This window comes from Panicum virgatum, chromosome 4K (genome assembly GCF_016808335.1).
Source record: "Panicum virgatum strain AP13 chromosome 4K, P.virgatum_v5, whole genome shotgun sequence".
Classification (NCBI taxonomy): domain Eukaryota; kingdom Viridiplantae; phylum Streptophyta; class Magnoliopsida; order Poales; family Poaceae; genus Panicum; species Panicum virgatum.
Genome location: NC_053139.1, coordinates 396,391 through 410,190, shown reverse-complemented (window position 1 = coordinate 410,190; position 13,800 = coordinate 396,391). Strand labels below are relative to the sequence as shown.

At 45.8% G+C, this 13,800-nt stretch overlaps 1 protein-coding gene across 3 annotated transcripts; it reads left to right on the top strand.

Annotated features, from left to right (window-relative positions):
* The first annotated feature begins 5,033 nt into the window (after positions 1–5,033).
* On the top strand, positions 5,034–13,763 carry LOC120702335 (protein transport protein SEC16B homolog). Of its 3 annotated transcripts, XM_039986085.1 has the most exons (14): positions 5,034–8,497; positions 8,575–8,898; positions 9,650–9,769; positions 9,848–9,970; positions 10,082–10,243; positions 10,746–10,871; positions 10,946–11,080; positions 11,395–11,522; positions 11,592–11,703; positions 11,786–12,106; positions 12,173–12,280; positions 12,367–12,665; positions 12,735–13,297; positions 13,379–13,759. In XM_039986085.1, the coding sequence occupies exons 1-13, from the start codon at positions 5,288–5,290 to the stop codon at positions 13,285–13,287; spliced, it is 5,721 nt and encodes a 1,906-aa protein (XP_039842019.1). In that variant the 5' UTR covers positions 5,034–5,287; the 3' UTR covers positions 13,288–13,297; positions 13,379–13,759. The 3 variants fall into 3 exon arrangements, with proteins under 3 accessions (XP_039842019.1, XP_039842020.1, XP_039842018.1); XM_039986086.1 differs by having other exon boundaries at positions 12,176–12,280; positions 12,735–13,763; XM_039986084.1 differs by having other exon boundaries at positions 5,039–8,497; positions 12,735–13,759.
* The last annotated feature ends 37 nt before the right edge of the window (positions 13,764–13,800 follow it).

Genomic DNA, 13,800 nt, shown 5'->3' with positions numbered 1-13,800 from the left:
CTCGGGATGTCGCTGCGATTATTCCAAATCAGGCGGCTGCTGCTGCTGCTTATGGCCGTTGCCTCGATCGGATTGGAATGGATGATCATATCGATCAGGCCCGCGAGCTTCAATTCCTTCCCGGCCGGCGCCGCTGACGATAGATGTGCTCCATCACATCCGCCATGGGCGCCCCTTTCACCGCCGTCCTGCACAGGTGATCCTGGACTCCAGACGAGTGGTTTGCAATGGATCGGAGGAACAGGGCGGCGTGCTGGGAATTTTTTTTTATTTTAATCCTTTTTAATCTAATATTTTATAAATAACACGTACCGATCTAAATTTTCGAAAACTAGCCCTTTTGATCGCGCCAAGTTACGTGGCGTGACTCCCTGAAGTGTCACGCCACATGTTTTGGCGTGACCAATCTGCCACGCTGGCACACGCGCGATGCGGCGGATGATGTGGCAAGGCGGAGTCGCACCACATGTTTTGGCGCGACTGAGTCGCGCCATGTGCCGTAGCGCGACTCAGCTGAATATAGGTCCACCCGCTAGACGGCCTCTTCCTCCACCTCCCTTTCTTTTTTCCTTCACTCCCCACCCGAACTGAGCTCCATGGCGCCAACAGGAAGGCGCTCCCACATCCACAGTTGCAATAGGTAAGCACAACCACCAAGATTTGCACTATCTTTGCTCCGCCGACAAGCATCACACAGCTGACGGTACAACCACCCAAGTGTTGCATTCCCCCAGCTGAAAGTGGCAATGTTGTCCCAGTCTTGACCAATTAGTTCTAGCCACATCCATGAGATTGTGTTCCCGCTCGAATCAGGAAATAGAAACCCGGCGATCAAATGTCATAGCCATGCCCGAGCGAACCTAGCAACCATCCCGCCATTAGCATCCGCTCCAGGTGGTGTACCAAAATGTTGTGTCAACCAAGCTGAGGTCACTCCCGTAGGCTTCTTATCCTTTGTGTCTTCCGGTGGTTCGGGTGGGTGCACTCCAAACAACAGCTCCACTCTTTCTCTCCATCCATTTGGACAGATGCTACCAGTTACGGCTCTACCATCTATACGAAGCCCAAATAGCATTGCCACATCTTGGAGTGTAATTGACATCTCACCGCTGGGAAGGTGGAATGTGTGTGTCTCAGGCCTCCACCGGTCCACCAGAGATGTTAAAGTTGCATTGTCCATACCGAGGAGGCCCTCCTTGACTAGCCACGCCAATGGGAGGAATCCAGCCCGTTTTAGGTACGGTGCGTACCTATCGTCCCACCGCAGAGGCTTGTGAAGGCGGGGGCGTAGAGGCTTCAAAACCTACAAAAATATCAATGAACTTTATAATCAACTAAAATCAAATTAATGACTTGACAAAAATAAAAACGAACACAAGTTCACCTGCGTACGCTCTTCTTGTATCTTGCCACGGTGTCGCTCATCGTAATACATCTCCAGGAGAGGGTAGCGCGGGTGGTGTGCCATCTACATACAAAAAGTAATATATAATAAGCAATCCCTTTGTTTCATCAGACTTGTACTATGAACATTGGTTTCTGAATGTAGTTGCATGTTGTGGTCATGGTTCATAAATGTTTCAAAGGTTCACACTCATGACTCAACCCTGGCCCTTTCAAAGTTCCAAAGCATAGCAATGGCCCAGGGAAAAAATAGGTTTAGGCATAGTAGGCTAGACTCATTGAGGGAAAAATGAGCACTGGAAAATTGAGAAAAATAAGGTTTAGCCATAGTAGCAACTACCAATATTCTGATAATTTATTAGCAAGTAGTAGGTATAAGCAAGCATGAGCACTAGAAATTTGAGATGGAATAACTAGAATCCTCTTACTCACCTCTGTAATCGAAGGAACCAGGGGCGGATCTGGATCCGGCGGCACGAATGGCCCTAGCGGAGGCGGCAATGGCGGCGGATGGTGGCGGCTAGTGCTCCGCAATGGCAGCGGTAGGGGGCGGGCCGTGCAGGGCCCCGGCGGCCGGTCCGCAGGGGGCGCGCGGGTGCAGGACGCCGGGGGCCGGTCGCCAGGCCGCGGGTGGGGGGTGGCTGCAGGGCGGGCGGCAACGCCGGCCGCAGGCAGGGGAGCTTGCTGCAGTGCTCCGGCGGCCGCAGGTGGCGAGCGGCTGGGTGGGTCGCGGGCGGCGGGCGGCCGGGTCCCCGGGTGCTCCTGGACACAAGATAGAAGATAGGGAAGTGAGGAATTGGACTAGGATTTCTCGGTGGGCCGAGTCAAAATCGGCTGAGTCGCGCCACGGCGCATGGCGCGACTCAGTCGCGACAAACCATGTGGCGCGATTCCGTCTTGCCACGTCATCTGCCGCATCGCGCGTATGTCAGCGTGGCAGCTTGGTCACGCCAAAGCATGTGACGTGACTCTTCAGAGAGTCACGCCACGTAACTTGGTGCGACTAAAAGGGCTATTTTTTGAAAATTTAGATCAGTACGAGTTATTTATAAAATATTAGATTATAAAGGATTAAAATAAAAAAAAATTCCCGCGTGCTGGGCGGGGCCTGCGTCGTGTTCCAGACATGTGGTGCCTGGCCGCCTCTGTTCGTGTTCGTGTTCGGGCCCGTGCAGACCGCCGTGTGCTCCGCCATCCTGTCGGTTGTCCCTGTCCTGGGGACGACGAAGATGATCAGCCTGGCAGGGATCCTTCTCATGTTACATTGTCCTGTGGGCCAAGACGAACGAGGCCACTACTTTCGCTGTCGTCGCTGGCGATGATGATCACCCATCGCAGGCTGATGACGTCGATGCAGAGAAGGCTCCTCTGTTGCTATTAGTGTCGAACATGGATAGTAAATAGGAGTAAGTATGGTCATTTTATCTTCTAGCTAATTTGTCCTAAAATTTTTAGAATGATTTATTTTTTAGGACAGAGGGAGTAGGTTGTAAAAAGGTCCGGCATACTAGTCGCAGCTAGTGTAGAAAGGCAATGGTTAAATGTGTGAGTAGGGATGCCACACCGTATCTGACTATCTCTATCATAGATAGGTTTTTTTTTGTTTTTTTTTTCAGGTTGAGAGTGTCTGCATGAAAATATTGATTCAGCTTAGACAAATATTCAAAATTACATTGTTCGACTTCTAACACTAAAAAAGAGAAATTGCAAGGCTGCCCTTATTCTGAAGTCTAATTTCACGTTTGCTCCTGTTTTTTATTTTAATTTTGCATGTTTGGCACTATTTTTTGAACTTTACATGTTTGCCCCTATTTTTATTAAACATGAGCAACCATGAATTGGAAGACTAAAAATAGGAGCAAGCATGCAAAGTTCAAAAAACAGAGGCAAACATACAATTGGACATCAAAATAAGGGCAATTTTTGCAAAAGACCACCTTAAAAAAACTAGCACTTGACTCCTAGCTCCTTCCCTAACATATGGTATTATACTGTAGCTTCTCAGGGCCAAGTCAATGAATATTCAGGTGGGTGATTCTGTCCTCTATCCGTGACCTTAAAAAAAATACTGTAGCTTTTCATCACTGTGCACCTTTTACTTGCATGGCTAAGCATTTTTTTCTATGTGAATTATCGGATATAAAAAGGTGTTCCACAAAGAAGAGAATAAAAGCTCTTTTGACTCGTAAAAGGAAAGCACATTTTCCTACTTTTATATCCGTAGTAGCAATCTAAACAAAAAAGGCTTGAAATTTTTATATGACATCATCATATCCCTTTTTTCTCAAAAGATAATAAAACCAACATATTCATATCTCCTTAACACGAAAGGTGGGCCGATTCCCTGGCCGGGCAGCGTGGCCACGTCGCCCGCTGTTCCCGGCCGACGGATCGGCCAGACGAACGGCTTAGATCTTGTTTTTCCTGATCATTTTGCAAAAAAAATTCTCAAACTTTATAGAAATCAACCCGTGGTCCAACTTCCTCTCTCAGGAATTTTTGCGAAAAAACCCTCAATCTTTCTCAAAATCAACCCGCAGTCCAATAATCAGGGTTAAGGAAAATTTACAAAGAAAACCTTAAGTTTATATCAAATCAACCCGCCATCCTATCATCTCTCAAGATTTTTTACAAAAACCCTCAGATTTTAATTAAATCAAACTATAGCCCATTCCACCCGTTACTTCTACACGAGTAACATTATACGTACAATTTGAACACCAAAACACATTAAAATCAAAAGTTGCTCAACATAGAATTTGATCAAAAAATTCAAAACCAACTTTATCATAGAATGAATTTTAAAATTCAAAACGCTTTCGCGATTCGTTAGTACAAACGCTTACATGCAACCCATTGTACCTACAATTTGGACACCAAAATGTCTTCAAATAAAAAAGTAATCAACACAAAAGTTGCCTAGAATTTCAAAATCTACAACTTTAGCATATAGCAAAGTTTTGTAAATTTAAATTATTTTTGTAATTCGTTCAACATAACATCTTATTTTGCTTAAAAATATAATAGCGTACCACCGTTCTTCTATGCCTTCTCATGCTATGTCCACAATAACGCATTATATTTTAATATAAACACTACTTCCCTAAATAAATAACACGTCTATTAATCGCAATAAGATTTTGTAAATACGTTAAGTATCAAACTAATTGTGCTCCGCCCTCGCTAATAAATTATCTTACCCCTTCTTTCACCACAAAAATATAGCAACAAATGTCATAGCTACATTTCAATACCCAAAATAATATAGTACTTAAAATAACGTCACCATAATAGAATGTCCCAAAATATATACAAAGTGCAATAGTGGACTGCAGACCATGACACCTACGCTTAAAGAAAAAGCTACTACATGCATCAACTAAAATTCACATCAACTACAATCGTCTCACCTACGTTGCAATTCTGAAAAATCAAACATTCTTATTTCACGTATGAAATAAAATTTCACCAAATACAATAAAATGGTCACGAACAGGCCTTGCGCGGCAATGCCGCATGGCCTTTCTAGTCATAGACGACAAGTGGATAACCATGGTTTTGCATGTCATCCTGCCTGACCTCTAGTAGTAGTAGCATTTCAAGCAGGGAGAGGGGAGGAAAAAAAAAGGAAAATCAAATGGAAAAGAAGAGGGAGCCGAGTAGCCGACGAATGAAGGAGAGAGCGTGACGTCACCGCCGCGTCGCATCGCCATCGTCATCGCACGCGCCTCCTCCCCCGCGGCCCCGCCTCCGACTCCATCTCGTTCCCCTGCAGCTGCAGGCTGCAGGCAGCAGCGCAAGTCCACCACCAAGTCCAAGGGCGCGGCGCCCCCAAATCTCAACCGCGCCCCCACCCCAGATCCAAACAAACCCTAATTCCGCCATGGCTGCAGACTTCGACGACACCACCGAGGACTTCTTCGACAACCTAGTCAATTCCGATGATGACGCCGACGACGGTCGCCCTCGCCTAGCCGAGGCCTCCGCGGGGGACCTCGCCGCCCTCACCCTGGACGACCAATCCGACGCGGGCCCACCCGATGATCAACCCGCGCCGCCGCCACCGGCGGAGGAACCGGACAATCACCCCGCGCCGCCGAATCCCGACCCTCGTACGGAGCCGGTGGCGGAACCCGCCGTCGCGCCACCTGGGGCCGCGGCTGACCAGCCTGCCTTCGCGCCACCTGGGGCCGCGGCTGACGAGCCTTCCGCGGCTCCGGACAAGGGCGTCCACGCCGCCCCCGCCCTCAAGCAGGTGCAGTGGAACGATTTCGGTGCCGGCACAGGGGCAGATCCGTTCGAGGACCTCCCGCCAGGCGGAGCGGAGGACTCCTTCTTCGGGGGTACTGCTGCCGGGGATCAGGGCGGCCAGGAATCTCTTCTGGGTGCCAGCAATGCCAGCGCACCAGATCACAGCTTCTCCGCCGGTGCGAGTAACAGTACCACCGCCACTGATGGGCTGCCGGATTACAGCTTCTATGGGGGAACGGACGATAACAATGCCAATTCCCAGTTCAACTCCACCACGGGTGCTGCGGTATATGGCAATCAAAGCACCAACTTTCAATTGGAATCCGCTGACCCCAGATATCTTGAGAGCCTCTACCCTGGGTGGAAGTACGACGACGCCACACAGCAGTGGTGTCAGGTAGACACTCTCAGCACACAACATATTGCTGCTGATACTACCAGTGCTGCGGCAGTGCTTGGGAGTGACAATGTTCAGCAGCAGCAGCAAAACAATTCACATGCACAGGCTGTGCATGGATCCACAGAGACAACTCCTCAACCCAAGCCTGTGTCTGAGGCTGATGATCAGACTGCGCCGGCGCCACATAAGGAGGATGCGGACCATGAGCCCATGCCTGCGCATCCACAAGTGGAGCCTGTGGGCGGCCATGCATCACTTCTAGGTACCACCAATGCCAGCACACCAGATCACAGCTTCTATGGTGGGATGGATAGCAATGCCAGTTCCCATTTCAATTCAACCACAGTTGCTGCGGGATATGGGGGTTACAGCACCGACGCACAATTGGAATCCGCTGACCCCAGATACCTAGAGAGCCTCTATCCTGGATGGAAGTATGACGATGCCACGCAGCAGTGGTATCAGGTAGACACTGTCAGCACACAGCATACTGTTACTGCTGAAGCTACCAGTGCTGTGGCAGTTGTTGGGAGTGATAATGTTCAGCAGCAGCAGCAGCAAAACAATTCACATGCAGAGGCTGGACATGAACTCACGGAAACGACTTCTGAGCCGAAGCCTGAGTTTGAGCCTTCGGCAGCGCCTTCTGAGACTGAGGCTGATAATGAACCTTCGGTAGCACCACATAACGGTGAGGTGGAGAATGATCCCACACTGGTGTATCCACAAGTGGAGCCTGTGGTGGTGCATCATCCTGAGGCTGATAATGAGGCAGTTGAGGCGGGGTCTGCGGTGCTGCATCCTGATACCAAGTCTGAACTCCAGGAAATGCCCACCAGTGCTGACAAGGCTGTCACAGCACCAGAGAGGTGTGGGTCCCTGGGTTCAGAGAAGGGCATCCACACCGCCATCAAGCAGGTGCAGTGGAACGACTTTGGTGCCAACACCAGTGCCGGTGGAGCAGATCCTTTTGGGGACCTCCTGCCAGATGGAGCAGAGAACGACTTCTTTGGGGCTACTGTGCCTGGCGATCAGGGTGTCCAGGCATCCATGGCAGGTACCAACAATGTTACCACACCAGATCACAGCTTCTCTGCAGGAGTGGATAGCAATGCCGCCATTAGTGCTGGAGTGGTGGGTTACAGCTTCTCAGGGGGAGTGGATAACAATACCATTTCCCACTTCGATTCCAGTGCAAGTGTTGTGGGATATGATGTTCAGAGCACCGGTGCACAATTGGACTCCACTGATCCCAAATATCTCGAGAGCCTCTACCCTGGATGGAAGTACGATGCCGCTACGCAACAGTGGTATCAGGTTGATACACCCGGTGCACAGAGTTATGCTGCTGATAATACTGGTGCTGTGGCAGTGCTTGGGAGTGATAATGTTCAGCAACATCAGCAGCAATTTAGTGCTTCATACCTGCAAAACGCCTCGCATGCAGCACTTGAAACCATTGCAGAGGAGAGCAGTGCCAATGCCGCGAGCTGGGGCCAGTCTGGGAGCAGTGCTGCACCTGTAGAATACCCCCCGAACATGTTATTCTATGCAGAATACCCAGGGTGGTACTTTGATACCAACACTCAGCAGTGGCAATCACTCGAGTCGTACCAACAAAGTGTTGCGCTAGCTGCAACTTCTGCAGCAGCCTCAGATGGGTTCGCAGGGTCAGGTCATACAGCTCAGTACACCAATGATTCTTATGCAAGTAGCTTCAGCCAGCAGAGCCAGTGGCAACCCGATTCATTGGGTAACACTATGCAGCCTGATGTTTTGGGAGGTAATAGCTTGCTGGGTCGTTCCTATAGTTCAAATCAGCAAGCTGAGAATCAGATTGGGTGGCAGGCCAATTCTGAGTCATTGCAGTCGTCTATAAATTCTAATCCTCATGCAGACACATTTGTGCCTTCTGCAGGCCAACACACTGATAGTGAGGGCAATCATGCTAGTTATGAGGGATTCAGAGGGAACCACAGTTGGTACAAGGGTTCTGAGCATTCTACAAGTCAGGAGGTTGGGTACAAAGGGTTTGCATCTTCAACAGGTTTCCAGACTGGTCACAAGGAATTGCAGCCTCCTAACGATCACCAGGCTGGCATGGCATATGAACCTTCAACAAATGTTGGGTATGGTAATTCAAATGGTCCAAAAGACTTTGTTCCAAAAGAGAGCATGTACAAGACACAAACACATGCTGTCTCCTCCGCACATACATATGTGCCCAACAACTATTGGGGCACTCAGACCGCAATGGACTTTGCTCAGCAGCAACAGATTGGTACAAATGCTCCATCCCAACAGTTTGGTTTCTCACCACATGAGCAGAGATCATCAGCTGGACGTCCACCACATGCTGTGGTCACCTTTGGATTTGGGGGGAAGCTATTAGTTTTGAAAGAGAGCAGCTCCATGACCGCAAACTTTGACAGCGGAAATCAGGTACAGTGAGATTATTTCTTTGTAATATTCGTTTTGTAATGAGTAGTGACTAATGACTTCTATTGCTGCAATCTTAGGGCAATTCTGGTCTCACGGTATCAGTTCTTAATATTCCAGAAATTGTCGCTGATAAAATTGACAATCCAAGCATGGCTAACGGCAGTGCACTTAGCTACTTCCATGCTCTTTGTCGTCAACCTATTCCTGGCCCTCTTGTTGGCGGAAGTGCTGCATCAAAGGATGTGAATAAATGGCTTGATGATATGATTGGAGTATATGAATCTTCTCTCACTGAATTCCAGGGAGGGGATGTCCAGAAGGTGCTTATTTCGTTGTTGAAAATACTGTGTCAACACTATGGAAAACTCCGTTCACCCTTTGGGTCTGATCCATCACAGGAGGTATTCCTGTTCGCAAGAATTCATATTTTTGTTTTAGCCTCACTTATCACTTACTCTATTACAAATCTTCCAATAAGCAAAACATATAGCAGACACCACTATCATGATGTTGTCCTATCCAGTCTCTGTTTTATCTAAGATCGCTTGTTAAATATAATCTGCTTTCTGATAATTTGTAAGGAGACATGTTTAGTAATGGATTTGTTCAGTATTAATATTTTAAAAATTATCATTCTTGGATAGTTGAAGATTTACTCTATCGTTTTTATCTGTATGCATTTAGGTCTCCTTTTTAGTCCAATCTTAAATCATTATTATGTATGCTTGAATAACATAATCTTTTGATGCTTAAGCTCAACTTTTGGCCACCTAAGAGATATACTTTTAAGGCTCTTTTGTGTTATGATTGTGTTGTTTTGTCAATTGCTCTGATAGAGGTGATCAAGTTTTCACTTATTAATGGAAATTGTAGATATGATAATGAAACAAGAAATGTTGGAAGATGATTAATGAGTTCGTTAATGCCCATGTATGCAAATTAAGTCGTTGTGTCTCCATGTATATGTATTCTGATCTAAGAAACGAAAAAATGTATTATTGTGTTCAATCTGTTATTGAATTCAGCCAGATGAATCATGTGCTAAGAAGGGCTGGTTTCAACTGGATGCATAACTCTATTGTGGCTACTATTTTAATTTTTATGTTGAATACTTATTTAGTTATTTTGTTTGAACTATTTGTAATGTAATAGGGTGTAGATGGCCCAGATATGGCAGTTACAAAACTTTTCTCATCTTGTAAGAGCAGTGCTAATATGAAAGGGTATGGAGTCCATTGCATGAAAAATCTTCCCTCGGAAAGCCAGATTCAGGTAATTATTATTTATCTATCTGCGCTGCAATAAATAGTACAATGTATTCCCTTGTTTAGGAAAAATACCCTATTGCAGGCTACTGCTCAGGAGGTTCAAAATCTCCTGGTTTCTGGTAGAAGGAAAGAGGCTCTTCATTATGCACAGGAAGGTCAACTTTGGGGACCTGCACTGATCCTTGCTTTACAACTTGGTGATAAGGTCTGCTTCAGAATCGAAACTTGCAGTCTCTAGATTAACTGGATACTTGGATGGCATGATGGTTTCCTTTCCCTGAGTGATTTCTTATTGCTTTACTACCTCATGATGCAGTTTTATGCGGATACTGTGAAGAAAATGGCTCACTGCCATTTTGTGTCTGGGTCACCTTTGAGGACATTGTGCCTTCTTATTGCTGGACAACCTGCAGATGTTTTCAATTCTGAGAACCCGGTTAACAGTGGTTCTTTGTATACACCCCACCAGCCTGTAGAGGTAACATGCGCTCCCATCGTTCGTACATACCCTTTTGTAGACCAACTTGGTCTCCAATATGCAACTTTGACCAGTATTATTTATATGTTTTTTTGAAGATTATAAAGCTGCTTATATCATGAAAGTATTTTTTGTGACAAATCCAATGTTAAATATGACCAACCCAAATAGTTCTTTTAAAATTTCTGGTCAAAGTTGGAGGGGTTTGCTCATATTTTTGTGAATGTAGCTACTGTACTTGAAATAGTGTTTTAAATACAATGATAACTGTCTCAATGGGAAATAAATTTATCATCAATGGCATCTACTTTCTTCTTTTTGATGTCATCATGCATCACTTCAAGCAGCCCTTCATGTAATTTGTCCTGTATTATACTAATTATGTGCTGTCATCTAAAACTATGGTAAATGATTCTTGGATTTTATGAATTCTCATCGTGCATGCCTTTTTCTTAATTGTAATATTTGTAATATTTGAAACTCACTTTCCAGTTTCGGACAGGTTGCGCCTAAGGGTATGCTGGATGACTGGCAAGAGAATTTGGCTATTATAACAGCAAACAGGACAAAAGGTGATGACCTTGTAATTACCCACCTTGGGGATTGCCTTTGGAAAGAGAAGAACGAGGTTTGAGTCCTTATGTGATGAATATACCTGTTTCAATTTTATGGTTGAGTCTAATGCACCTTTTATTTATGCAGGTTGCATCTGCCCACTCATGCTATTTAGTTGCTGAACTAAATATTGATTCGTACACTGAAAGTGCAAGGATGTGCCTCATTGGCGCAGACCACCTGAGGTGTCCACGCACATTTGCCAGCCCTGAAGCCATCCAGGTCGATACAAATCTGCACTGTTTGTTTTTCCTGGTTTACAAGATTGTTTTCTTCTTTGTCTCCTGCTGCTAGTGTTAGTGTTAGGTTCTGATTGAGGGTGCTAGGCTTACCATACAATATTATTGTGACATCATGCTTTGCTTAAGTTAATTTGGAGTACATTAGGAAAATATCATACAGGTGAATTTGCATGATATTATTGTGACATGCATTATGTAATGAGATATGAACATTTCTGTATCTTCTAGTTCAAATTCTTTGGACATGCAGTAATTTTTTTGTGGCCTCTGATCAAATTCCTGTTGAATGAACAGAGAACAGAAGTGTATGAGTATGCAAAGGTTCTTGGTAATTCTCAGTATATACTCTTGCCATTTCAACCATACAAGTTGATATATGCATATATGCTTGCGGAGATTGGGAAGGTTTCTGATTCACTAAGGTAGGTTGTTGAATTATCATTTCAGTATTTTTCCTCATTTCCTAGTTGACATTGAATTACCTTGTTAAGGTATTGTCAAGCATCTCTGAAGGTGCTGAAGGCCTCTGGCCGCACACCTGAACTAGAAGCATGGAAACAATTATTTTCAACCCTGGAGGAGCGAATACGCACCCATCAACAGGTACGACATATACTGCTGTTATTATTTTTTTTCCTTGGGCATTTCTTTTCATTGCACTGATAGTCAATATGCTGCTATTTAGGGTGGATATGCAACAAATCTTGCCCCTGGAAAGATTGTTGGGAAGCTTTTCACATCACTTGATAAATCTTTGTCCCGAATGATGGGTACACAATCTGCACCAATGCCACCACTTCCACAGGGCGCCGCAAATGAAAGAAATGTCTATTCTCCTCCAGATACAAAAGTTGTAAATAACCAGTCAGTGATGTCCATGTCACCTCTAATGTCTTCTGCTTCAGAGCAGTCTATGAGCGAGATGGGAGGAAATAGCGGCCCTGGCAGGGAAGTTGCACATAACAGAAGTATTTCTGAGCCAGATTTTGGCAAAACCCCACAAAAGGTATTTCCTGTGTGCTATTTTTTCTGAGGATTTCCGAATTATGTTTACCTACATTTGAAATTGTAGCAGGCTGCTGGGTCAAGTAAGGCACAAAGCACATCAGGTTCTGGAAGTTCTCGTTTTGGATGGTTGGTGCAGAAGACAGTGGGGCTTGTTTCAAAATCTCATCGTCAGGTACTTGGGTGCACATTAAGTACACTATTTTATCCTTGGCTACTTTCTACCTTAGTAACATGCTTAATCTCCTTATGGATCTGAAGGCAAAGTTAGGGGAACAGAACAAGTTCTACTATGATGAGAAGCTGAAGCGGTGGGTGGAGGAAGGTGCTGAGGTCCCTGCTGAGGAGCCTCCACTCCCCCCGCCTCCAACAAAATCCTCATTCCAGAACAGTATTCCAGAGTCGAACTTGAATGGTCCCCCGGTTGGTGGAGGTTATACTGCTAATGGATTTGCAGAAGCTAAAGCTTTGAACCCTTCGGAGCCTAGTTCTGGGATGCCACCGATGCCACCCACCCAGAACCAATTCTCAGCACGGGGAAGGATGGGTGTAAGATCAAGGTGATTTGCTTAGTTATTTTTTCTAATTTCTCTCTGTATCAGCTGGGTGTGACATTTTCTTCTGTCTAGGTATGTTGACACTTTCAACAAGGGTGGTGGTGGTGGTGCAAATGCCTTTGGTGCAGCAACAATGTATAGCAAACCAGCTGCTCCATCAATGAGTTCGCTGTCGGGTGCAAAATTCTTTGTGCCAACTCCTGCTGCTGCTTCAGAACAGGCAGCTGCTGACGCACCAATGGATGCCCACAGTGACACCACTCAACAGGCTGAACCCTCGTCCTCCCCAGCACTGGAGGCCAGTTCATTGGCACCTCCAGTACCCATGCAGTCAACGATTCAGCGGTACCCAAGTGGGGACAACATTCAGCGGTACCCAAGTATGGACAACATCGTGGCCCCCTTAGACAGTGCTGGCAGCTCCATGTCAAGGTCAAGAGCATCGTCATGGAGTGGAGGGTACCCGGGGCAGCTGAGCGGCACTGCTGTTTCCAGATCACCCGATGGACAGACCATGCGGTCCCCAATGATGCCTGGAAAGAGGCCTCCGCACAGCCGTTCCAGCAGCAACTCATCGCTGCAGTTCAATGGTTTGGGTGAGGATCTTCACGAGGTGGAGCTCTGATATTTGACAGGTGACACAGCCTTCACCGTGAAATGTCTTAGCTTTAACCCTTTTGTCCGTTTTTGTAACTTATAATAGCTGTGGTGTCTAGAAAGGAAAGGAAACGAAAGGAGAAAAAGAGTGGCATCCCTTTTCGATTTTTACAGGAGAAGCATGTGGATCGCCGCTGTACCTGTACAGATAGTTCACTCGTTCGCCAGATGCAAAATGTATCAAGGAGAGATGTAGGTTCAGGTAGCAAACAAGTTGTAGAAAGGCTGACAATACCTCTCTTTTTTCTGTCTTTTTTTTTGTTTCTATATAAACACTTGAATTAGAACCATGATTCATTGTTAAGCTGGATGCTGGGAAAACTTTGATGAATAAGGCCATGTTGCTAGCGGGCTCAATAATCATGTTTTGTATGTTAACTTGCATAGTATCTGTGTGTTTCTACGGTAATATAAATATTACTCAGATTTATATGAGATCATCAATTTTGTGCTCTCTCACTTCGTGTACAAGTTGTATGTT